We start from the raw sequence: 25143 nt of genomic DNA, 5'->3' as shown, positions 1-25143 counted from the left end.
TTTGGAAATAAATGAATATAATATCATGCTCACAAAATTGAAAAGACACTTAGTTGTGGTCTGCAACTGACATGGCACAAATTTATTGGCACGTAGAAATGTTATTTCTATATATTTTGTCAAAATGCATGTCAAAATGCATTGACGAAGTATCTAAAATCAACTGAAACAAGATGTAGCACTCATTGGACTAAGACTTATGCTCTAGATATGTGTGTTACTGTATGTGATGTAATTTATCTGATTGTGTTTGTGTGTCATTTACAGTGTGACAGTTTCTCATAAAACACTCCCTTTTTTTCATAAAATCATCTGCAATCTAGCAGTCCAGGCAACATAAACTGAATTCAGTGTTCACATGCCCTGAAGTCAGATATAATACATCATTCTTCTGAAGTACAAACCACATTCATTGACCCAAGCAATGAGAAAAACACACTGTACACACCTGTCAGTTTGACAAGACTAAAAACTAAAGTAGTTTAAGCTAATAGTAAACAGAAGATATATGTGATATGCACTAATTTGACACAGTTTAAATCCGATATATCAGAAACAAGTCCAAATCTCTTGATATATGAAAACTAAAAACGGAGTGTTTTGTTCAATTCAAACAGTTACATATATTGCGCATTCTTAAATGTGCATTTTCATATCAAGTATTAGTATTACAATCAACATTTGGCAAATTGCATAATTTTCATATGCGTATAGCTTCCAACAGATTCACACTAAAGTGCTAGGTAGATGATCACTCTTATATGGGAGTTTCCATGGGTCATATAAATAGCAATAAGTGAACATTTACAGTAAGCAGTCCTTGTTTGTACAGCATTTGTTGATGTTTCTCAACCCCAGAATATGGGAACGGGCCAGTTTTGCCATCTAACTAATAGGTGTATACGGAACTACAGCACCAGCGTTGAAAAAAAATGGACACTTGGGGTTTTCTCAAGTAAAAGATCTCTGAGGTCGCCTGTGGGGATGACACACAGAAATGATTTTGCGTGAGATGCCAAGTGCTAGTTGGATGAAAAAACTCGGCCCCTTGATGCACCCTTCAGACTGAAGTTGAGAACGACTGCATTTAAAAAGGAAGAACTCTTGAGTTTGAAGGAGAGTTTGCAATTAACATCTTAAATCTAAAATTGAATACATTTTCTGCACTATGTGGAGGGGGGGGGGGGGGTACTGTATATTTTTCTTGTCCATAATCCTTAAGGGGAAAATCTGCATGCATATTACATGCAAAGGGATGTTAGAATATAAAAGACAATGACATATGAAACAGCACAGATCATGTGCTTGATTGGCTTACATTTTGCTTTATATAGACAAAGAATGAAAAACAATGAACAGAAAGCAAATAAAACAATAAGAAATGTAAAGAAGATAAATATCATATGTAAGTGATGAATATAATTCATACGTACTACAACTAGTTAATTCTCTAAATAATGGCCGTAGAACCAGCCTTGCGACATGAAATGGTTTGTTCTTTGTTCTAAATTATACTTTACACTATTTAAACCACTTAATCAACATAAAAATAAGCACTAATACTATTAAGGAATATTTCTACATAAGGATAAAGAATTTATACAGAAGTACTGGTGGATGGAATTATAGCATACTAATTTTAGCATCAAGCTGTGATGGTGTATGTGTTTATATGTTCTGTGTGTTCGCAGTGCTCCAGTGCATTGCAGTGTCATGCCTTCCCTTGCAGTCCACCATGAAGTCCCAACAGGTCCCATTGGCTCTTCATAAAGGTGAAGTGGCTCAGTAGTTCTCGTCCATGATGGATTCATTGTGCAAAACCTAGAGGAGCGGTACTACAGCGCTCCCCTCTAGTTCCATCTTGTTTGTCTCTAAAGAATGAGCATGTCTTTATATTAAACTCTCCCTCTTTCTCTGCCTCACACCACCGTGCTGACAGACGGGTCGGACAAGTTGAGTTGGCCCGTAATGTCTGTGGGTGGGAATTGCTGTAGAAAGAGAGAGAAGGTAAAAAAAACACACAGGATAGAGAGCATTAGTGCGACTGTTATCTTTCCTCTTCCCCAAAAGCCCAGAACGGATTTCCCTGTTTACCCCCAAGACAGCAAGTAGCATGCAAATCCAAAACAAGTACTCTACCATTGAATGTTTCAGATGTCCTGATTGCACTAAATTTTGCCTTCAGGCCAGGACTCAGAAACATTTTAAAGGCTTTGTTTAACAATTGAATGCAACACTTAACGATTCTGTTACATCCAAGGAGGTTATACAAATTTTAAATGGTGTGGGAGAAGTGTTCTTCCAGCTATCTTGCTGTCTTAGGTGGTATTTAGAATTATATTAGAAGAAGAGGAAGCAGGTTCTCTGCAGAGAGATGGTGTTAGGTCACCTGATAACCTATGTGTTATTTATAGAAGCATTATTGGGTCAAAAGTCAAAATGTATTTGGACACTTGCGACACACTTAAAAATATATGACTGTCATTGCATTATATAATGAAATATAAACAAATTGGCATCTGCAAAGAAGTGATGTTAACCAATGACCTTTGTTTCCACGCTATATTTGCAGTTGCTTTTAACCCAGTTGGCCCAATGTGGTTTCTAGTGGATATATGATATCAAATGGCTTCACGTTCACACTAGCACCCAAGCAGTAAACATAGTGGAAGTTCATAACATTAGCTATAGACATTGGCTCCACTTTTGACTTTCAACCAGAGGTTTCAACCAGAAAGTGTCCAAAAGGTATCCAAAAATACTTATTTATCTTCATTTAGAACAGTATTAAAACCTAACAACCAAAGTATTTCTCCTAAAGTTTGATAATGGACACAAATACCAGTTGACTTCATATTTGTTTTGTCTATTGCAATGACGATACTATATTTTTAAACTTGGCTCAAATGTTCAAATACTTTCTGGGCCACTGCATATTTATATTTGTAATTTGTATTAAATTCTCATTCAGTTGCAGTTCCTGTTTCCTCATCTCAAGCTTAGACGTGTTAGAAGGGCAACAAGCTGTTTTCTCACATGGGCATCTGCAGTGCCGGGTTGGCAAAACACTCAATGACATGCAGGTGCCCAGTCAGAAGGCAGTTAACACAACAAAACTTTGTTTTATTTTTACTTTCAGTTTTTGTAAGCTATAAAATGTCTCTCAGTGAAGCTTGCCATGTTGCGACGACAAGGACATTTGTATTAAAACAGAGTATTTTGATCTGACAGGATTATTACATTATTATCATTTCAAGTTCTGTTCCTTGCTGTGGCAAACTGTGAAATTGAGGCACAGAGAGCTTTTTTGGTTAAGCTGACAAACATTTTTTTTTTGTGATCTGCTTATCAAGCCCGATATATATATATATACCCAAGGAATACATTTTCAAAAAGCAAAATACGTATACTGATGGAAAAGCAGCAGCAACGAGTTTCAGATCATTCAAAATTTTAAGAGTTTAGCAAAAACCAAGGACACATGCAATGTTGGATTTCAAAATAATTTCAAAATAAAAGTATTATTTTGAAATTAATATTTACCATATTAATTATAGCATGTGTCCTCTTTTATAGCTTACAGTTTTTTTATTACTATGCCATTGCCAATAAATAAGCTTATAAGCTCAATATATGATGCAACAACTCTAAAAGCCAAAGCTTAAGGCAAAAGTTCTAATTGTCAAGCTCATCATCATCATCTTCAACATCATATTGCAGAATAGATGTATTCAGCAATACTTCTGATGACACCGGGAAGTTTTTTTTTTTTCTTTTCTTTTTTTTCATTGGTGTTGCATCAAGAATGCCCTTCGCACGACTTAGAGGGCATGAGAGAGTTCTTGTTATGGTCACTTAGAAGGCTTGCTGTTGGCACTTCCAAATCAAGCCCACAGTGCCCCCTGGTGAGAGACAGTGAATCAGCAAAAGAGACAAAAATGTGTGTATCATCACTACCACGAAAAATGCAACTACTTCTACTAAGGCAACCAAAACACAGTCTCTACTTCTACGACAGATATATTGCATGCTTGCAGAGGAAGAGAGAGGCTGTGTAGCATGTACATCATGTAGGGGACGTCGACAGTTATAAATCCATATACATCCACTTATATAGAAAGAGAGGCGACACTGATATCAAGAAATAAAAGGATGGTTAAACACTGTGGATGGCTACTATTGTTTTTCTATTTTCACCTGGATTGTTGTGCCTTTTCTTCACTATTCACCACCCTAACCCACTTACCTATTTACTTAAACATTTTAAAAAGAAAAAAAGTAACATAATTCGTAAATAAAATGTGAGAAAATTTAACGCCACGAATAGTGCTGAAAATGGAAAATACAATCATTTGTACGTTTTCTAAACCCTATTTAATAAGTTGTGGTGCCATAGCAAATCAAATACATTTTCATCCGAATCAACAGTTATGAAATGTAGAATTAATCTGTTTATGTTATACTAAATACAAGTTTATAATGTAGTGTATACAGTAGTTATAGAACTTTCTCCATATCTGGGCAGGTTTACTATGGCAGCACAGTCATTTTATAATATATAATAATAATAATAATAATAATGTAATTATTATCATTTTGCTGTTATTGCTATATTCCAAGTCTTCCAGAGCCACAGATTGTTGTAGCAGGATCAGATTGAAATTTGAGCTTAGCATAGATCATTGAATCTGATGAGACCATTAGCATTTCACTCAGAAATGACCAGAGTTTCAATATATTTCCTATTTAACACATCAGGTGCAGTGATATTATGCAGCACAAGAAAATAGTCCCCAGCAACTCTGCTATTGTTGCAACTACACAAACTAGCTCGGGACTATTTTCAGGCGCTGTGTAATATCACCGCGCCTGCTGCACCCATGTTACGACAGCAAAGTTCCTTGATTATTGCGCTGAAATTAGAGTATAGTTCCTTGCAATATCAGCCTAGAAAATCACAACTTTTCATTTTCCGTCGGTCTTAGTACACGATGTAACTACAGAAGAGTCAACTTTTAAATAGGAAAAATATAGAAACTTATATAGATGCTAACAGTCTAATCAGATTCAATTATCTATGCTAAGCTAAAAGTGCTACCGCCAGACCCAGAGATCGGCTGAATGGATTGGGAAATGGTAAAACTCAACTGTTTAACTCTAGGGGAGTTGCAAAATGAAATGGAAAAAAAGTGGAGTGTTCTTTTAACATTTAAATATCTCTTAAATTTAATTCACAGGTTTATGCCATTGATAACAAATGTCATTTGTTCTTGCATGTTTTATGATTTAATTTTTTTTTAATAAGACTTTGAATATAGCACAAATTACTTTTATGATGTTTTTTAGAGCTTGAGAGCCATTGGTCACTGTCTGCTATTACTGAAAGGAGAAAAGCAGCTTGGACATTCCACTATTTCCTTTTTTGGTCCACGGCAGAAAGAAGATCATACAGATTTGGTACAACATGAGGGTGAGTAAATGATGACAGAATTTTCCTTTTCAAATTCCCATTGCTTGAAATAAACTTTGTTAGGACCTTAAAACAAAACAACTGTACAAAAGAAAATCATTGTTAATAGATGATTCCAGTGTCTAAAAGGGAAGTTCTGCTGTTTAAAAAAACAATGAGTTAGTCTGCATGGTATCGGTTGCTCTGATCAAACACCACAACACCAAAGCATGCTGTTGCGGAAACAAACATAGCAAGATTTGACTGTTCATATCAATAATGTCAGGCAGGTTTGGGGACGAGAAACACACAAATACGCAAAACACATCCCACCAAAAAGAGGCACACACGTCCACCCGCGCTAACACACACTTCACATCCAGAGGTTGCAATAGGGAGAGAAGCAGCCCAGAAACATCAGGCATTGTGCAGCACCCCCTCCTCTTGGAACAGATCTTAGGTTAGAACCTTTTTCCTGATCACTGGGTCCTAAAACCTTTCAGCTTAACTCTTATGGATGGCTGAGCTCTTAAGTTCTAACTGACAGATGGGGTCTGGATGGTGACTCGATGACTGACTGACAGACACGTGGCCGTGGCCAAGATGCCAGGAATGGAGGAATAACCAGAGAGAAATGCGGCTCTCTTGGTTTCAGACATGACATGTCGTTTAAGACAGAAGAAAGTAGATACAGAAAGAGGAGCAGAAGAATAGGATGAGAGAAAGACAGACGCAGAAAGAGGAAGAGAGACCGGCCGAGTAAAAAGAGAGATGCCATTCCTTAACCTCCTTACCGTGTCTTTGGAGGACCTACGTCTCTTGATGTTGGAGGCCAGGGTGGTACTGATGGACCTAAAAGAGGGTTTCTTTTTTGGGTCGCTGTCTGCTCTACCACTTTTCCTATCCTAAAATAAATATACGTAGAACAATTATTCATATTCTCTGGCTGGTTTTCAACTGCCAAAACCACATGCCCTCGTTCCCCACTGATTAAGCTATCTTTAAACCCAACAATCTATAAATATGAATAGAGGTGAGACTAATTTAATGCGAAGAGCCTAAGAATTGGTAGTAACAGATGCAACAGATTTGGTTGCATGAAGTGGCAGCACTTTCAAATTCTCAAATTATCTTCCTTAGCATCTGTTTTGTGCTGTTTCATAAATACTTTTTCTTAACACTTTGTGGTTTTTGGCACAGAAGGAGATTGGGACCTTTTTGCCCCCTTTCCTCCCACTGTCCAACAAAGGTGCCCCACACGGCTACTCTCTGGCCTCTACCAATGGTACGAAGGTATAGCACAAGATTGGGTGTGTTTGTGTAAGAAAAGGTCGAATTAAGGTATTCTTACATCCTGAGTCTCTACAGAGGAAGAGGGCTGCATTGGGGAGGAAAAAAAGAAAAATAAATGAATATTTATCCACTTGCTTTAAAGATCATATGACTTTAAGATCCATAAGCAAAAGCAAAAGGCAGCAAAATGGGTTTGCTGAGGAAATAATGACATCAAAGCCAAGCAGTCTGTAATATCACAAAACAAAACAACACTCTTATAGGGAAGTAGAGCAACCAATAAAATGCCAAAAAGAGCAAAGGATATGAAGTAATACTGATCAATACATGAATACTTATAAGAACCCTCTTTGAGCGTTATACTTTTTGTAGGGTATAACGGAAATCCACACCACACATACAGTAAGGAATGTACTCTATCTAGGGTGTCGGGGAGTTGGGTTAAATGTGGGGTGAATTTCATTTAAACTCATGCAGAGGGCAGTAGGAGCATGGATGTGGAAAAAGTAAGCAAAATGTAAACAAGCATACAGTTGACTTGTTTGTTGATGGAAAACTCTCAGGATCGTCTTCATATTTATTGTGGTCCTTTAAAGGTTTCTGAATATCCCCTGCTACAAATTAAAAAGTCTACCACTTTGGTATTTACCACAGTGTCAATCAATCTAAGAACAATTTGGCTAAACACACTCTTGTTTGTCCTGCATCAATTTTATGCTTTTAACAAAGACAAAATATTAAAAAGCCCTATTTGTCTGTGGTCAGAGCACTGTCTGTGCATTTAGCATGCTGGACCCACATAGACCCACACAGTGAGACATGTAACTGGCTGCAAGCTTTGACATAGTATCTCATGAAAGCACATTCATGCTTCATTAAGTTTTGCATCCCGTTTTTCAGTGTTTGTTTTCTCATTTTCCTGAAGGCAGTGCACTTCTGAATGTGCTCTGCTCCAAGAAACACCCATTAACCATTGTAATGTGGGCAGCTTGTTTTTGACATCTCTGTGCTTTTGTGATAACATTGGGACAGCCCAGTGGACAAAATTTCTAATTGGGCAGGTTATTCAGAAGTGCAGTGTTGTGTGTTACACGCAGTTCCCTTTAAGAAGGTTCAGTACACACAAGTGCAAATGGGGTGTTTGAATATGGACATTCATATAGAAGTAATCACACAAAACATATTTATACTCAAGCTCGCAAAGATATCACCATCAAAAAATTCCCAGTTAAATTCCTATACAGAAAGGAAGAGCTGACAAAAAACATGAAATGCCACAGTGAATGATCCATACAAACTAATGTTTTATATTTAAATCAACCCCTCAATTTGATCTGGCATAAGTCTTCTAGACTCCAAATTTAAAGTGTTTTTGTGTTTGCTTGGCCTTTCTGCATAAGAGCTTACATGCATATACATACAGAGACAATTGTACATGTGAGTCAGATGACAGACATTGACAGTAAATTGACCTGCTAACAAAGACAAGTGACTGTGATCTTACCTTTCACTGCTACTGCTGTTTATTCTATTGCAGCAGTTTTGACCTTGAGTGATTTTAAATAAAGAAGCAGCTTGAGGCTCTCACAGCCTCACTGTACTTCTACCCAGCTCCCACCCCACTGGCCCACCCCTCACCAAATATCACAGTCCCACTGGGAAGACTTCCCAGGACTTCTCACTAGAAAACATAGGTCTTTAAGGACACACAGGTGAGAGTTTGTAGCAGACATTTCAGTTGGACTGTGTTATACTATAGTATGGATGTGCTGGATAGGGCTTTTGAATAATATAAACATAAGGCTAGGAATAACATCTACGTCTAATTACACCAATAAGCGCTCTGTCACATTTTTTTTAAACTATCTTCCAGATCATAGCTTGATGTATACTAGCAGAACCTGATCAACATTACCTTTTTATATCGCAAACATTATTTTGGCACCCTACATAATCTTCATGTATTTCTATTTCATCTAACTCTGATACACTAAGTGGTTTGAAGCATTTTAGTGGTTCATGCCATGAAAGCAGCTTCATATTCTGATGAATAACTAAGCATATAAGCTATTTTAAATATACTGATTCACGTAGCAAGGATGGCGTGGCAACAAGATGGATCAGCTTGTTTTACATACTAAAGATGGAGTCCCAGCCGCACCCACAGCTTGACTCCCTGAGCTCTCTTTATTGTCCTGTTGGGACAGACAAGAAGAAGGAGGCTGATTGAACCAGAGCAGCCTAGACAATTCCAGGCCCTTTAAGACGCCTAAGTACACGCAGTGGAGTTCGTTCACCTTTGGTCACCACACCAAACAGTGCAACCAAAGATCTGTTTTCAGCAAAGGTATGAATATTATTTGTGAACTAAAGCCCTAGTACAAAAAGTGTTTCTTATGTAAAAGTTTGTTGGGAGGCCATTCCCTCATGTTCACTATTATTTTTGCCTTTTGTGTTGTAGGAGATCTACCTTACCTGTAAATTCTTCCTCCAAACATTGACGGCCGCAAAGGCTAGCTGCATCTGCTTCCTGCGGGCGTCTTTATGGCGCTTATATGCAATCTCGATGAAAATGAGGAAGATCCCAGCTGCAATGCCACCAGCAACTAGCATGAAGACACCTGTGAACGAGAAGGATGAATGAAACTGTCAGACCAATAGCACAGACACTGTATTCGTCGAATCAACCCACTGAGGAGCTGGAGGGGGTGGAGCCTCTGTGTGATGGAATCCTACATGTATTGCCCATATATGTAGGGCCTGCTGCTGGAAACCATGCAAAATGGATGGATGTTAAAGGTTAATGATTGTTACAAATGTGAACACCAACAAAGGTGAGCATAAAACTACAACTAAAAGCATTGGACAAAAAAAAGGCCCCAATACCTTACCTACTGTACCTTTTTTGTCCAATCTCTTTTAGGTTTCTCTGTACCTGAAATAGACCATACCTGCCATATTCTCAAAGGTGAGTGTGGCTGGGGCATTGCTCCTTGAGTCACACTCCTGGTATCTCACCCAGGTTTTATCTAGGTCCTCCATGAAGCCATTCTCATGGGAACTGCAAGGGGTGGTGGAGAGTAGGAAGAGAAGTTCAAAAGTTAATAAGTTGTTTTTGGTAGAAAGTACCGATAAATCCCACAAAGTCACCACAACCACCAGCACATACATACAAATTCATATATGATCAAGCACACAGACAACAGAGCAGGGATGAAAGAGGGGTAATACACAGAGAGAGATGAATAAGTGTCCAATGGTGAGATTTTATACAACATAAAACCATACAGAAGCATACGATATGCTGCTTCGGCTGGGACAGACCTGAGAATAGCCAGGGACACATTCTGTTTCCAGGGGCTGTCCTTGCGCATGCCTATGCCAAAGCCCGAACGGAAAAACAGCTCTCCCGTGGTCACCAGGTCGCACTTCTGCGAGGCTTCAAACTCCAGCACCGCAGAGTCCCAGATGAAAGCATGCAGCTTGCTGTTGGGGCAGGGGGAAGGGAGGAGGACGGGAACGGTTGGGGGTTACGGTGCAACAGTACAGTGAGAAACAACACACTCATGGCACCCAAACCCACCCCACCCCTCTTGTGCGACTTGTGTTACCAGAAATCTAGACTGCCACCTCATAGGTAAATGAAATCCAATGCCGGACGAGTGGAGCTTTGTCCCCCATTGGATTCCCTCAATGACGTTTTTGCTGAAAACCTGAAAAAGGTGTTCTTTAGCTCAAAGTTAATATATGTTATGTGTGGCACATAGCTGGGCCTCTCCTGTGTGAGGTTATGGACCAGGGTCGCAGGTTAGTGCAGTAAGTGCTGCCACTGATTTATGTACCTGAGACCTGCAGGCCCAGGACCCTCAAGACTGACTGACCATGAGGCCAGACCTGCTGGTGTCTACCCAGCAGGGACTTACTTGTCCCGAACAGCCTGGATGGCTTCAGCGGCGCTTTCGTAGTTGTGCTTCTCCATGTGGCGGTACATGGTGCTCAGCTCAACTTGTCGCCGGAAGTAAATATCCACCGAACTTTGCTTCACTGTGGCATAGATGAACTTGTCTGATGGGTTCCTTAGCTAGAAGAAAAAATGCAAACTCTCTATGCATTTAGAAAATCTTTACTTTGTTAGTTCAAGTGCTTAGAGAAGCATACCCTTGGGTCATTGATGCCGGTGATGCGCTCCTCAGGCCGGTCCAACACCAGGAAGGCAGCCAGGTTGGCAGTATAGGATGCTACTATTATCATAGCAAAGCCAGCCCACACCATTCCCAAGATTCTTGCTGAAAAACTACGTGGGGCACCTGGACAACATGTGTTAAGTACAGTAGTAGTCAAACATATGTCAAGTAAAACTCATTTAATTTAATATGATCTTAAGAACAAGTTTGACTTCACATCACCTTCTCCAATTCCAGAGTTCAACAAGACACCCCAGGAAAACCACATAGCTGAAGATAAGGTGAGGGCATCCTCCTCTTCTTCTTCACTGTTTACTTTAAACCTTCCAAAAGGGCTGGGAAAACCAGGTCAAACAGTGTAAATGTTCAGAAAGAGAACAGGCCAAGAACCCATATAAGTGGTCTTCAAATAAATAATTGCTCCAGTATCCCACGTTACTTAGCATTGGCTATATTACAGAGACCATAACATATGTGAAGCAAGGAGATGGAGGGCAGACAGGAAAAGACAGGTAGAGAGGGAAAAAAGAACAGGCTCACAGAGTACAGCCACCCAACCTCCCCCACCTCCATGGTGACAATGACAATAAAATGTTTCAGCCCTCTCATGTTCTGTCGAGACATCCTGAAACAAAGGTGCTACATGATCCTAATGAGTGAAACAAACTACCTAAAAGAACAAACAACATGTGCATACAACCACCCCATGGACATACATAGAACGTGTAGCCACACTCTCAAACCAACGTCTTGTTGTACCTGAACCGGTCTAGTAGGTAAAGCATCACCGCCACCACATGCACCGATAGACCCACCAGTAGCCACAGTGTGCTCTGGAATGGCTGCATGAATGAGTCCAGTGTACTGCGAGGAATTTCCTGAGAAACACATTGTATGGTCAGTAACACGAATTTAGCACATTTCAGCACCAGCTTTGGTAGGTACTAGCGATGCTGTCATGTGGCTACAGTAGCAAGTGGTGACATTTTTTTTCAGAAGTCTATACTTATGTAGCTATACTACTCTGTAGCTAAAGTACAAATGGAATGGGCTAGTTTAAGAAGTGTAATTGTACCTTTTTAACAAGGATAGTCAGTCCCTGGTATTTGAAAGGCTTGGAGAATTCTATGTACTGGGCTCGTTCATTGTTGATCGTCAAGGGTGCAACGATCATATCAGCAAGGCCACCCAGGAGCTCCCCCATCATACCATTCCATTCCTTCTTGTTACTGTTATTTACCTATATCACCAAAAGATAAGTTTAAAGCAGTCTTATGACAATCATCTTGCCTGTACTTGGCATAACGTGAAATTGTGCTTACCCTTTCTTGTGTTCCGAATTTCCCATCTGCCACCAGGTGTACTTCATAGGTGAAGTTCATGGTCATTGCCAGTTTGATCAGAAGGTCAACGCAAAATCCATAGCAACATTGGGGAACAGTTGGGCGTCCTGTAACCAAATCAGAAAAGTGGAATTTCATTAAATCTGATCACATTAAAATGACATTTAGAAAGCCCACCATTTAGTAGTTCACTCACTCCAATACTAAAATCACTCACTTATTTAAAGAATGTGTTTTCTTTTAGATGGTGTATGCTCTCAACTGCTAGACAGCATTGATGTCTGATCAATTATTTTTCTATAAATTCAGCATCCACTCTGCAACTCAGCCAGTCATAGATTTTCTTGCAGATGATAATGGAATAAAATATTAACAAGCTATTTGAATTAATATTCAATTCATCTATGGTAGTGGCTGAATTGAAGTAGCCACAACTTCTGTGGTTGGAATGGATGTATCTTCCATCCATTTTGATCTCAGACAGATGCAACAGCCAGATGGGAGCATCAGCATTTAAAAGGAGTACAATCCTGTCATATTGACTTTCACACTTTACCTGTTAGATTATATAGGCTGGACACAAGGCACATATACAGCTGTCAGCTGTAACTACTGTATATGCATAGCAGAATGGCACGACGGAAGCCCAAGCGACACACACACAAAAAATTGTCACACACAACATAAAACACACATATCATGGACAGACTTGCTACATTCATACATATATAAATACCTGCTGCATATATATGTATGTATGTATGTATCTCCAGATGGAGGATGTAGAAAAGCACAATGACATAAACGTCCCTGATGTGTTACCTGGGATGGTCTCATTTGGTCCAGTGCAGATCACCTTTTTAATTAAGACTCCATTAGGTGTGTACTCTTCCTTGCAGGTCCCGTCCAGCATAGTTGGCTTCACATACACAAAGGGTTCCTGATGAATGGTCACTATCTGCAATAGATGGATTGGATTTTGTTCAGCTTTTCTATGTGGCATCAAACACTTTCAGGTAATTTCTGATTCATGACCCTAAATTATTAGCAAGTTTTGGATTGATGTATTGAACCCTGTACCTTTAATCGAGTAGACATCTGGAATCCTCTCGGTCTTTCTGTTTCACCTCCAGGCCAAATAATCTTCTTCTGTTTATTCATCACCACCTGATGAAGCAGATAATTATAGCAGATAATTAAAAGGCGTATAGCCATAATCATAATCTTTGCTCAGTCTTCTAATCTAAAATAATTTGCATAGATTCCAAAAGTGCCATCTCTGGGTTGGATTTGAATACAATTATGGGAATTCTATGACTTCGTGTTGGCTTTAAAACTCTGTATTTTTGCTAATGCAAGATTCAGGACCCATGTAATGAAATTGTAAATTAAATACTGTGAAAGAAAAGACTAGTACTTGTGTTCCATTGTAAATGCCGACTTGAAGCAGTCTGCTCTTCTGGTAGTTGAGAATGCTGTAATGAGCATATTTTCTGTCACCGTCATCATTGAACTCAACGCGTCCTGTTAGGCCCTCTGGGTACTTGGAAGACATCAGTACCCTGTGGAGCACAGCCAGTACTGACCTGTGAGTAACTTTCTGTATGTGAATGTGATGCATGAAAAATATGCAAAGATGAAATATCAAGTGTTGTGACAGTGCGTTAGATCACAGTCTGTGGTTGTCAAAATCCATCAAAGAATGACACGGACGCACCCTCAAGCAAGATGTCATGGAAAATAATAAATTAAACGGGTAAGCTGCACGCATGATCTTTAGTGGTACTGACCTTTTAAAAAGTGGCCCGGTCTTCCAGATGTTGGTATTGCCCACGCAGCCCCTTGGAGGTTCTGTGATGTTCTCTTTCTCAAAGAGCTCTTGAATGGACTGGGCTACGACAGCAACGGCATCACTGATGTGCGCCGATTCATTCTTGCCATTGATGAGCTGGAGGCCAATCAGCCCTATGTGTTGATGATAAAAACAAGCAGTGAGCTGTTTGACTTTGACATTTAGGAGCCCTTTCCAACACCAAAAAACCCATAGGGTCAATCTTTGAGCCAACATAGGTAAATGACTCTCAAATCAGATGTCAAGTAATGTTTTGTCAGATTTTTTCACTGGTAGTAGTTAATTGGAATGTAAAATGAATGTTTTGTTCTTCACGGGCATGCTACTTGAGGCATTTTGCCCAAAATGCGAGGGTTGACCCTTGAGGTTGGATTTACTGAACTGAGCCGACTAGCGCCACCTCTGCCCAAACTGCGGAAAGTCCTGTCCAGTTGTGAAGACACTAACAAACAGTGAATGATGAAATATATCAGATTTAAGGTATACTTCATATATAAATCCAACTTCAGCTGAGTTTTTGTTGTTATTGGAGCAGGGTTTGAAAGATCCAGTTCTGCAAGGGATCTCCAAAAGATTACTGTGAAGACTCCACAAGTGTTATAAATTAGGACAAAGACAAGAAAAAACACTGGCAGGGTAAAAGGTGAGCAAGTGTATTGGGAGCGACAATGACAAAACTTGTGTCTTGTGAAGTGCCTGGGACAAAAAAAGGCCATTTATAGCTTACCAATACCAGAAACACGTCAAAGGGAGGGTTGAAAAAACACCCTTTTTAAATTCACAGAAGCCAGACTATTAATATAATAACATGATAAAACCACACTTTATAAGTTAACACACATTTTTAAAGATAAACTACTTCATGACAATGACATTTTTATGGTAAGTTCTTAATGAAACCTCTAGAGGTCAATGTTAAGTTCAGTACTGTAATTAATCTGGCCAGTGAACCAGAGAACTCAACCATTATTGTGTAATCTAAAGTGACTCATTTAAAACCTTTAAACACATAAAGTGCTTAAATGTTTAAACGGTTCATTTATACACACACACCAACATCCACTACTTGCTTCATCAATAAAATCTGTCTAGTTTAACAGAGAAACTGAGACAAATGGCTTCTTTTCATCTGTCTGTCTCAGTTGTACTAAGGTGGGTTTACGTACCATCAGGAGCCTCGCTCAAAGCTTTACCGGACATCTCACGCTCCCCGACCAGCCATACATAGCCTGAGCCTGTCATGTTGAGGAAGCGTGCTGTTTTGTACACGGCGGCTGCATCTTCCTCACTAAAGGCAGACAGACAGGTTTACAACCGCTGACAAAAATACAAGCTTACTGAAGTATGAAATTGTTTTGTAAACCCATTGCTTTGACTTTTCAATGTTATTTATTTCAAAGTGTTCTAAGGCCTGTCCTGCTGAAAAGACCAACTGGTTAGTGCTAGTCTTGTGCTGGTCGACCAGCAAAGCAGCAGGTACTGCAAAGGTTGTTGCTAAGTCTTGCAAGTTAAGCTAATTATTTTCTAGGTTTTAGAACAAGTTAAGCTCAATCAAACGCATTTGTGACATGTCGAGCTTTTTATTTTATTTTAAGAAAAGGAAGAATAAGTGAAACTTATTTTTGTGGTAATCAGCATTAAGCCACAAATGCTGTTGATTTAACCTTAATCTTATATTGAACCTAGAATATTCCTTTAAGAAAAACAAGTAACCAAAACACAACATATGGTGATCTGTTCAGATAACTCTGGATAACTCATTCTGATTAATTTTACTTTTGCAGGTTATAATACAGTGAAGAGTGAAGTGCAGAGATTTTGGTGGACTGCTAAGATAACATCATGCAGTAAACCTCTTACCTGGCAGAGAGAATGATCACTCGGGCCTCCAGCTCTTTGGCCTCCAGAAGCAGGGCAGTTAAGTTAGTCTCTTGGCTGAATTGAAGCACTTTCTCGGCCTGAGATTGGGGTACACAATCAGTCAAAGAGGCTATTTACTTCTGTAACTGAACCATGCTGCCTCATTCAGCACTTTTGGTTGGTTTGGTTGTTACTGTATTTGTATTTATTTTATTATCTAGGGCTGAAAAGGGGGGAAATTATAGAGTTCCAGGAAAACTGCTTCAAAATGAAAAATAAAAGAATAAAAAAGCTTGAAAAACAAAAAACTTCGGCATTGTTGCATGCAAACTGAGGGTTATCAAGGCTTCAGAGAAGGACGTGCATGTTAGAGGTTTCGGGGAGCGAGACCGATGCAACCGAAAACTAAAACCAGGTGGAAAGGGGAGTGACAGGTGAGAGGACGTCATTTCCCCAAAGAAAAAGAGTCGAGAAAAAAAGAGCAACGAGGGGATGCTGCGATAGGAAGTAAAATCGGAGTGTTGTGTCCCAAACTTTCGGATCTCCACAAAGAATGGGCTTGCTTTTTTAAAATTCTGAATCATGCATCATCCTTTATTAAAAAGGAAAAAAATGGTAATGAAAGAAGCGGAGCGTTTTTTTTTTTTTTTCTGAAACGGAAATTATAATCGTTCAAAAGAAATCCATTCTTCATTTAAATCATAAAAAAAGGGAAAAGTAACGTCTCAACGTAACAAGAAACACGTGCTACCAAGAGAAGGGCATTTCTGGGTTGGCCGGTGATTGGTTGGGCTGGTTCTAGTAGCTACGTTTAGAGATTTTGGAGGGCGGCGTGCACTGACCATGCAAATATACCTTAGGTCCTCTCTTGTTGTCAAAGGACAGTTGGTCTTGGTTTTCATAGTTCCTTTTTTTATTCTGATGAGTAATGTGCACAGAGAAAATATGCAGACACAGAAGAATATTATAAACAGTTGAAAATGGCGGGCAGTAAAGCAACCAATAAATTTTTACTTTTCTGCTCCAAATCTGAAGCCCTAACACTGGGACTTGCAAAAAACATCATAGACCATCTGGCATAAAATTGCAGACCTTAAACAAAGCTAGCAAAGCATGACAAAACATTACAAACTTCGGGAACCAAGTGGTGCTTTTCCATCAATCCAGATCGGCTATCTGCAGCAGCGCATGAACGCTTTCTGAATGATTGATGTAACGTTACTTCAAATCCAATCAAGATGACAGACTACTGTGATGGGCTGCCAAGTTAACAAAATGCTCAATAATAATCCAGATATTGTTGAGTGCTGAAACACACTTAGAATACCTTTTCTCCTTCACCATCTTGAGTTCTGCTGTATTTTTGAGGGCAGCGGCCTCAGGGGAAACCCTGGCTCAAACGGTGCCATTTCGCAGTGATATAAATAAACCTTCCACTGCATAGACACACAACACTGCCCTAAAACTGCGATAGACTGGACGCGCGCTCTCAAAGCGATTCTCGAATCAGGCTGCTGAAATTATGCGTGACCTATATGACATTTGCACATTATGACACCTCAAAGGAAATTAAAAAGGTGAATACACACTGGCCTTTCCTGAGCACCTCTTAAACCGAACTCATGCAGCTGCCATGAACCCCTGCTGCGCATTCGCTGGAAATAGCTCATTATATCTGACACTCTTGTAAACTGATAGTAGAAGGAATATGAAAAGGATCCTTGGTGCATAGTGCATAAAAATAGACTCAGTTCATTCTGCATTCGAATATAAAATAATGTGAAATTTTGGCACATCTATTAAGATGCAGCAGTCAATGATCTTTCTTGTCTTATTTATAAACATTTAGAAATATGAATTATTTATACATCATGTTGGTCTTGCTTTCATTACTCTGTAGCTATTAAATATTAATATATATTTTCTCAGTCAGTGTGAACTGGTGTTGCTAAAATGATTTGATTAGCATTATCTAATAACTCATGCTGTGTAAATGACAAAAGCATAATAGCAGTCATTTCAGAACAAGTTATACCATTTTCAATAAAGATAAGAAGAGATGCTTTTTTAATAGAGAACTAATGGGAACAAAATTGCCTAAAAATACCCCTGAAAGCAGGAGCTGCCAATTTCAAACATAAATTAGAAATAGACAGACATAAGATAAAAGTACACTATCTGAAAAAAAAGAAAAATTACCTTTAGTCTGTTTCTGGGATCAAAGATGCACCTTTATGCCTTTCCCCCTAAAAGGTATCAGGTATTAAGATGTTTCTTTTAGGATACGGTCCTAAGTGCTGTACCGCAATTTTTGGTCTTTTTTGTTCTGAAAGTGTAGAGAGCCTGATGTTGTGAATTCTAAAACAAAGTTGCACTTCAAATAACAAAAAAGAAAGCCTGATAGAAATGCATATTACACAAGCACAACAAAATGGCAGCCAAGTCTATGATACAGGAGGCAATTTAAAACTTCAATAGTAGTGCACAAAATGACAAATAAAGCCTTCTTTACTTTCAGAAGCTTAAAAGTAAATAAAGAGTTTTGTTCAAATGTTTGCAAGGTTTAAAAAGTCTAGAGTAGGAAAATAAATGGACTCCAGTGTGTATGACCCCTTTTGTGGTCACTAACTAAAGCTTGTCAGTATGATGTACAAAATGTACAAATCACAAATGTGATTTTATAAAAAAAAAAAAAAAAAATTAATTTCACATTGCAATAAATCAGAAAGCAGAGGTGTTTCATGCATGATAAATAGTGATGACCTCATTTCTATCAATGACTCAGCTATAAAACGTGAGAAAAATCTAGGGAAGACAAGAAAATTTTTCATTAATTTAGCACATCTGTGCTTTACATGGGCTTAATAAAGAACTAGAGAGGTAGAGATGAATGTAAATAAAGTTAAAGGTCATTAAAGAACACAAAAAAGACATTTAAAAAGAATAAATTCCCATTCAAACTAGTTTTGAAAGTATATTATATATATATATATATATGTGTGTGTGTGTGTGTGTGTGTGTGTGTGTGTGTGTGTGTGTGTGTGTGTGTGTGTGCGTATGTATATAATTATTTAATAAAAAGTACAATGCTCATAAGGGATTTGAAAATATTCTGTGGCAGAAAACACCTATTCACATGGTTCGTCACACATTCCACAGATATTTTTTTTTTTTTACATATACACAACATGCATAAATATTAGATAAATAATGCATATATGTTTCTTACATATGTGCACCTTTTCTACATGTATTTTTTAATTTGGCCATGTCTTATTTTCAAAGGACTAGAGTAAGCAATGATACCCACTGGTGTTCCCTCGAAAAATATATACTGAGAAGAAGAAGAAAAATGAAAATAAAGCAGCTATTTGGGATTTCAATAGTCTTCCAGCACTGAAAGCGTCTCTGTGGGTATGTAGCTCAATTCTCACCATACCTAAATAGTTTCACTGTTAATAATCTCTCGCAGCAATGAGGGCAACAATAATTACCTCAGTGCTGAGCAGGGGGGATGTGGGCTGGTGATTTAGCTTTCATCCCCAAGGAAACTGAGCAGAACCTCTGCAAGAGCAAAATTCCCACAATCCACCACTGTATTTATGAAGCAATCACAGCTCTAAAGGACCTCAAGAGACAATGACGATAGACTCGGCAATTGCAAGGATTATATCTCTCAAGGCTACAAAAACTACCAGTATAAACATAACATAAATATGTTCAAAAAGTCACTGATGCTTTGCAACGCCCCAGGTTAAGGTTTTCATTTTGCTCCTGTTGTGGATAGACAGGAGTTTTTGACTATGGTAGAAAGCAACATGAAATGAGCAAATAACGCACGTTAAGTCAAATCAGACCACATTAGACATGGCTGATGCCTTTGGTTTTAGAATGTTAGCCAACATTTACAACATGGCATGAGAGATGTGATCACATGACAAAAAAGTAAAACAGTTACGTACATTGAAGACTTTTGCGATTGATACACACACGCTGGCATACAAGCACGCACTGGGAATCCTGTAACTGGGAATTGCTTACCTTGGTCTCTCTCTCCTCCAGAAGGGTTTCTAGTCTTTTCTGTGCCGCTCTGCCTTCATGGTCATCACTGACGATTAGGATGATGTGATTCCAGCGGAACTCCCGCATCATGTCAAACCACACATGTGCCTGGTGGGAATAGGGTGGTACTGTGCGGAGGAATGAGAGATGGATGCTCTGGAAGAAGGGTACAGAGAAAAGAAGGTAGGAGACAAAGTTTAAAATTGCAGTTTTATTATTATAATTATTATTTGAGTGAAAAGGCTTTTTTTCCCCAATTTTTTTTATTGACATTCTTTTTTCTTTTTGCAACTGGTAGAAAGGTAGAAAGAAAAAGAATAAAGTTGGGACACATAATTAAATTTTTTTTATTGCATCACTTTATCTCACAATTCAGAATTTTTTCATCTAATTGCGAGTCTTGCAATAAACCCGTACAGAATTACAAGTTTAACGCAATTCTGAAAAGAAAAAAACTCCAAACTGTGAAATAAAAAGAACTGTCTTCTTTCATTTTTTGCAATTATTTATTTAAAAAGACTGTTCAGTTCTGTTTTATAGCGTTCATTGTTTCGTATTTATAAAATCATATCATAAAAATATAACATTTTAAAAATGAAGAGACTCCATTTCAATAATTACTGTGTGAATATGAATAAAAAATTAAATGTAGGTATTTCACAAACAAGTCAATTGTTTCATTACTAAATGAATCAGCACTTCTGAACAAATTGGTAGCATGAAGACACTCATTTTGTTCCTGAATGAATCAAATATTTGAATGAATCATTTGAATAAATGATTCAGTGACATAATCATAAAGACAGCCACTTATTTTGTTCTTGAATTAATCAATGTTTTAAACAAATCAGTTGGTTTGTTGAATCGGTTGTTCACTGAATCAGTCATTTAAAGATTCATTACATAACAACTGAAACTGCAGATAGAGTAACAAAATATTCCAATTATTGATCTTTCAGCAGAAAAATGATCACTTGTCTGCAGAATATTTTTTTCTTTTCCAATCAAGCTGCACTTTTGTCATTTTTATGTTAACAGACAAACTAGTCATAGTATGGGAATTGATTTAGACCCCATAGTTGAATAAACACTCAATACCATTAATACAATCAATTCCCAAAATGTTTCATACTAAAACTGAATAATTAAATTTCTCTCATTGCAGCCCACCTTGTCTGAGTAAATGGACATCCTGGTGGTAAGCCCTACTACAGGTATTCGGTAAAACCCTGCGGTGTAGGAGACCGGAGTGGGCGTCAGATGGTCATTGGACTGTGGTGGATGGCTCACCAGGATGGCATACACCTGCAAATATGTTCACAAAACTGGTATAAATACAAACTAGCAGTCAAGACTGGATCACAGCGGGGTGATCGCTATGACTCATGGATCTGGCCTCGTTGTGTGAATAAATCTACCAGTCAGACAGATTGACAATTTGATTGATTGACGATGAAGGATGTTTGGTTGGATTTAAGGGAGCATAAGAGACAAAGAGGAATCTGGCATATATAAACATGTTTTTGTTTTTCAAAAAATATGCTGTATTAGGAAGGATAAACAACAATGGAGAAAACTTTATGTGTTTCCAGAGAGACCCTCCGGCATCGGCTCCATCTGTCACAGAATGTCTTCAGAGTGGGCAGAGACATCACTGTGCCAAAGGCGCTAAGACTGAGAGATACAGCAGTTTCACATTAAAAGGATCTCACACACAACCAAGAAATTAATTCAGCAATTATCCTGACATCCTGCCTAACTAGCTACACAACCTTACGGCCCAAATTTGTTGAAGGTATGTACATAATTAAGCTCTAGACACCCACTGGGTCAACCAGGGAGGTTGGTGTGAATATTAGTGAGAGAACGAACAAAGGAGCACTATGAACAGGGCGGCAGAGAGAGAAATTCATGTTCAACCCAGTTTTTGTTCAGTGCAATATCCAGGCCTGAGATTGACTCCTATCTCAGCACTTTTGTAATGACATCACCGGCCCAGAGAGCACTTAAAGCAGGCTTTTAATGAAACAAAGCATCAGGCAGAATTACTCCCACGGGTGTGACAGTTATTCAGTAGTGAAAATGTCTCTCATTTACACTTCATGTAGGGCATTGCTACTGCAATACATCATGGTTTATCCTCCTTACACTTCTCAGGATAACATGGCATAAAACAGAGCAGATCTATCTATCTATCTATCTATCTATCTATCTATCTATCTATCTATCTATCTATCTATCTATCTATCTATCTATCTATCTACCTATCTGTCTATCTATCTATTTATCTCTAAATATTTTATACCAACAAATGTAATTTTTATGGGTAGAAAATGAAAATGTGGTTGTGCATTTCCACTCTTTATGCTGTATTTATAGTAAATATTAGTATTCATATGGTGTATTTATAATGAACATTAGCTGTATGTCTCTAACATTTTGCAGTATTTTTCTCCCAAAGATATTTTGCGGTTTGCAGATACAGATGCCATGCTGACCCTTCCACCCCCATCTTTATTTTTATCAAGCACAATACTCTGTGAAAATAGCAATGGCTTGCATTGAAAATCATTGATTTTTCATGCGTCACCTAGTTTGTTTTGCAGCTGCTGCCCTCAGCCAGTATCGTCATCTCACTCATTCCTGACATCAAAGCTCTGTGGGGTCAGCTACAGTACATTAACCTTTCCTCCCACCCTGAGTCCATCAGCCTGCTTGGATCGTCATCTGACAGGCTGTTCTGTTTAGACATCTAAACAAATTAGGCAGCCACAATCCAAACCAAGTTTAACTTTCCAAGTTAGTCACCACAGGTCAGTGCCTGTTTTTGTTGGCCTGCCTAAAAAATGTGCTTTATGTGGTAACATCCACTTTAATGGTTTTTATTCAAGTCAAAATCTACACTGAATGTGAGTGTATCAAAAGTACTACATCAGGTTACATTTTAAGGCCAGAATATGTAAAAATGCTTTCTTTTATTTTGAGCATTTTTTTAAAATGAGATACACCCTCATTATTTATTTAATATTTATACTTATATTAAGAATATGTGTGTGTGTGTGTGTGTCTATATATATATATATATATATATATATATATATATATATATATATATATATATATATATATATATATATATATATATATATGAGAGAGAGAGAGATGGAAAATTCAGATGCAAAAGCCTCTAAGTAGCATTTGAAATTTTCTTCAAATTTTTTTCTTCTTTATCCTATGTGTAGGTTCAGTAATTTCATTTTAACAGCAATAAATAAGTTGTTTTCATTGCTATTAAAGTGAAATAACTGAATATTAAGGTATGAGCCTGAGAAAAAATGCTAATTTTTGAAGAAACTTTTACAACAATAATTTTGCTTCTGACCTTTCTCTCTCTCTCTCTCTCTCTCTATACATATCATATTTAAAAATGGTCTAACCTATAATATGCATTTCATAATTGTACTCAAGTCAGAAATATGATTTTTTATAACTTAATCAACTGAATACATAAAGTATCTAAACAAAATTTGAAAGGATAAATAGGGTATTTATAAATGTTTGGAAATTATTAGTTGGCATCAGTATATCTGTAAATCTTTCTAACTTTCTAAATCTTTCTAATTAATATAGCTGCATATTTAATCGAACTCTTTTCAATAACCTAAATAATGGTACTTGCAATGGATAATATCATGCATCAAAAAACACTGCCTTATGAAAGCCAAACAAAATAATAAAATCTGAGTGGTGCATATTGCATTAACATGTTTACCCCTCAAGCAACTTTTAAATCATTTCATTTAATACTGAATCTCGCCGCATGAAAATACCACAGTGCAACGCTGATACTAAAAATCCCACCTGACTGGAAATGAGATCCTCACACACAGACAGCGCCATCTGAATCGCATTAGCTTTGTGAGTGACAGAGATGGCGGTCAACTTGAATTTATCCCTTCCGTACACTAGGTTCGCCTGAGCGACCGCATCCTTGAACACCTGCTCGTATCTCTTCTGGCTCAGGACGGCCCCGATGTTCACAATCTTGGGCTCGCAGCCGCCCCGCACGCAGGAGCAGGAGAACAACGCGGCCAGCAGAAGCAGACGCATCGTGTGGAGGGCCAGGAGAGCACACGGAGAGTGCCAGTGACCTCCCTTCTTAGTGCTGCCGGAGGCTCTTGTTTGAGCTATTCGCTTGTTAAGAATGAAAGCAATGTCCAGTGTGGCAGTTTTAGACTTTAAAAAAATCCCAGGCACGAAATTCACACACACTGCGGCGATCTGTTCATGGTGCCCGGTTCAATTAAGCGATGGCATTTGAGAGTAGCGGCATTCACTGCAGCCTTTCTCTTAATTCCCACTGTTAAGTCAGGCTGAAGACAGGCTGAGCAAGGAAGTCGCATATTACATGAAAGCTGGCAGCAGAAAATCAGTGATGCGTCTCTGCGCGTCGGCTGTTGTTCTGCGGCGGAGCGCTGTCCTTGGTGCTGACAGTTGTGCGCGCTCTTTTACGCGCGCCCCCGCACCTCCTCCAGTTTTTCGCGTTGGCGTTCCGCTAGAATTAAAACGCTCAGATGTCACAAACAATCCAAGCGTGAAATTAAAAAAGAGCTACAATTGTTTTTCCATTTGGAGCGATTTTTTTATTTATTTTTTTTATTAACGGGTAGAATGAAACATATGGTTTAGAAAGGTCGACCATTTATAGACACATTCCAATGTTTCTAACGCAATTCATCTCTCCTGTTCCCACCACATTTTCATTGTAATTGAAATAATTCCATGTGAACGGCTTTCCTTTCCTTTCTGAAAGATAAAATGAAGGTGAAATATACAAATATGGCGATCATATTTAATAATATTTAAAGGTTCTGTTATTAATCTAGTAAAATTACATAAACAAAACTGGTAGAATTATGTAGCTACACAGATGACAATGTAGCTAAACATGCTGTTCACTAAATTTGTGGAAGGCCCATGTTGACTAATTGATTTATTTACATTATAAAGCTAGGTCTCAAAGTGTTACATTAAATGAGTCAAATTGGTTTATATTATGCTACTCTATAATGCTATATTATGCTAATGTGCATATTCAAA

General features: G+C 38.3%; 1 protein-coding gene and 1 long non-coding RNA gene across 12 annotated transcripts; one reads left to right on the top strand and one right to left on the bottom strand.

Annotated features, from left to right (window-relative positions):
- Nucleotides 1-55: 55 nt before the first annotated feature.
- LOC113038828 (glutamate receptor ionotropic, NMDA 1-like) lies at nucleotides 56-24569 on the bottom strand. Of its 11 annotated transcripts, none has more exons than XM_026196520.1 (23): nucleotides 23905-24569; nucleotides 21214-21348; nucleotides 20023-20199; nucleotides 16837-16899; nucleotides 15982-16079; nucleotides 15288-15409; nucleotides 14060-14234; nucleotides 13687-13831; nucleotides 13350-13436; nucleotides 13080-13227; nucleotides 12249-12376; nucleotides 12002-12166; nucleotides 11686-11804; nucleotides 11149-11261; nucleotides 10901-11049; nucleotides 10666-10823; nucleotides 10067-10228; nucleotides 9694-9803; nucleotides 9218-9363; nucleotides 8881-8937; nucleotides 6801-6827; nucleotides 6244-6354; nucleotides 56-1988 (listed from the first exon to the last, which is right to left on the bottom strand). In XM_026196520.1, the coding sequence occupies exons 1-23, from the start codon at nucleotides 24151-24153 to the stop codon at nucleotides 1920-1922; spliced, it is 2913 nt and encodes a 970-aa protein (XP_026052305.1). In that variant the 5' UTR covers nucleotides 24154-24569; the 3' UTR covers nucleotides 56-1919. The 11 variants fall into 11 exon arrangements, with proteins under 11 accessions (XP_026052305.1, XP_026052306.1, XP_026052311.1 ...); XM_026196521.1 differs by having other exon boundaries at nucleotides 13092-13227; XM_026196526.1 differs by lacking the exon at nucleotides 6244-6354.
- LOC113038831 (uncharacterized) lies at nucleotides 15339-15991 on the top strand. Its single transcript, XR_003274818.1, has 3 exons — nucleotides 15339-15427; nucleotides 15522-15597; nucleotides 15906-15991. It is a non-coding gene; the product is annotated as an uncharacterized LOC113038831 (long non-coding RNA).
- Nucleotides 24570-25143: the final 574 nt, after the last annotated feature.

This window comes from Carassius auratus, chromosome 21 (assembly GCF_003368295.1).
Source record: "Carassius auratus strain Wakin chromosome 21, ASM336829v1, whole genome shotgun sequence".
Lineage (NCBI taxonomy): Eukaryota > Metazoa > Chordata > Actinopteri > Cypriniformes > Cyprinidae > Carassius > Carassius auratus.
The sequence above is the reverse complement of the archived record's forward strand: the minus strand, read 5'-3'. Positions and strand labels throughout refer to the sequence as shown.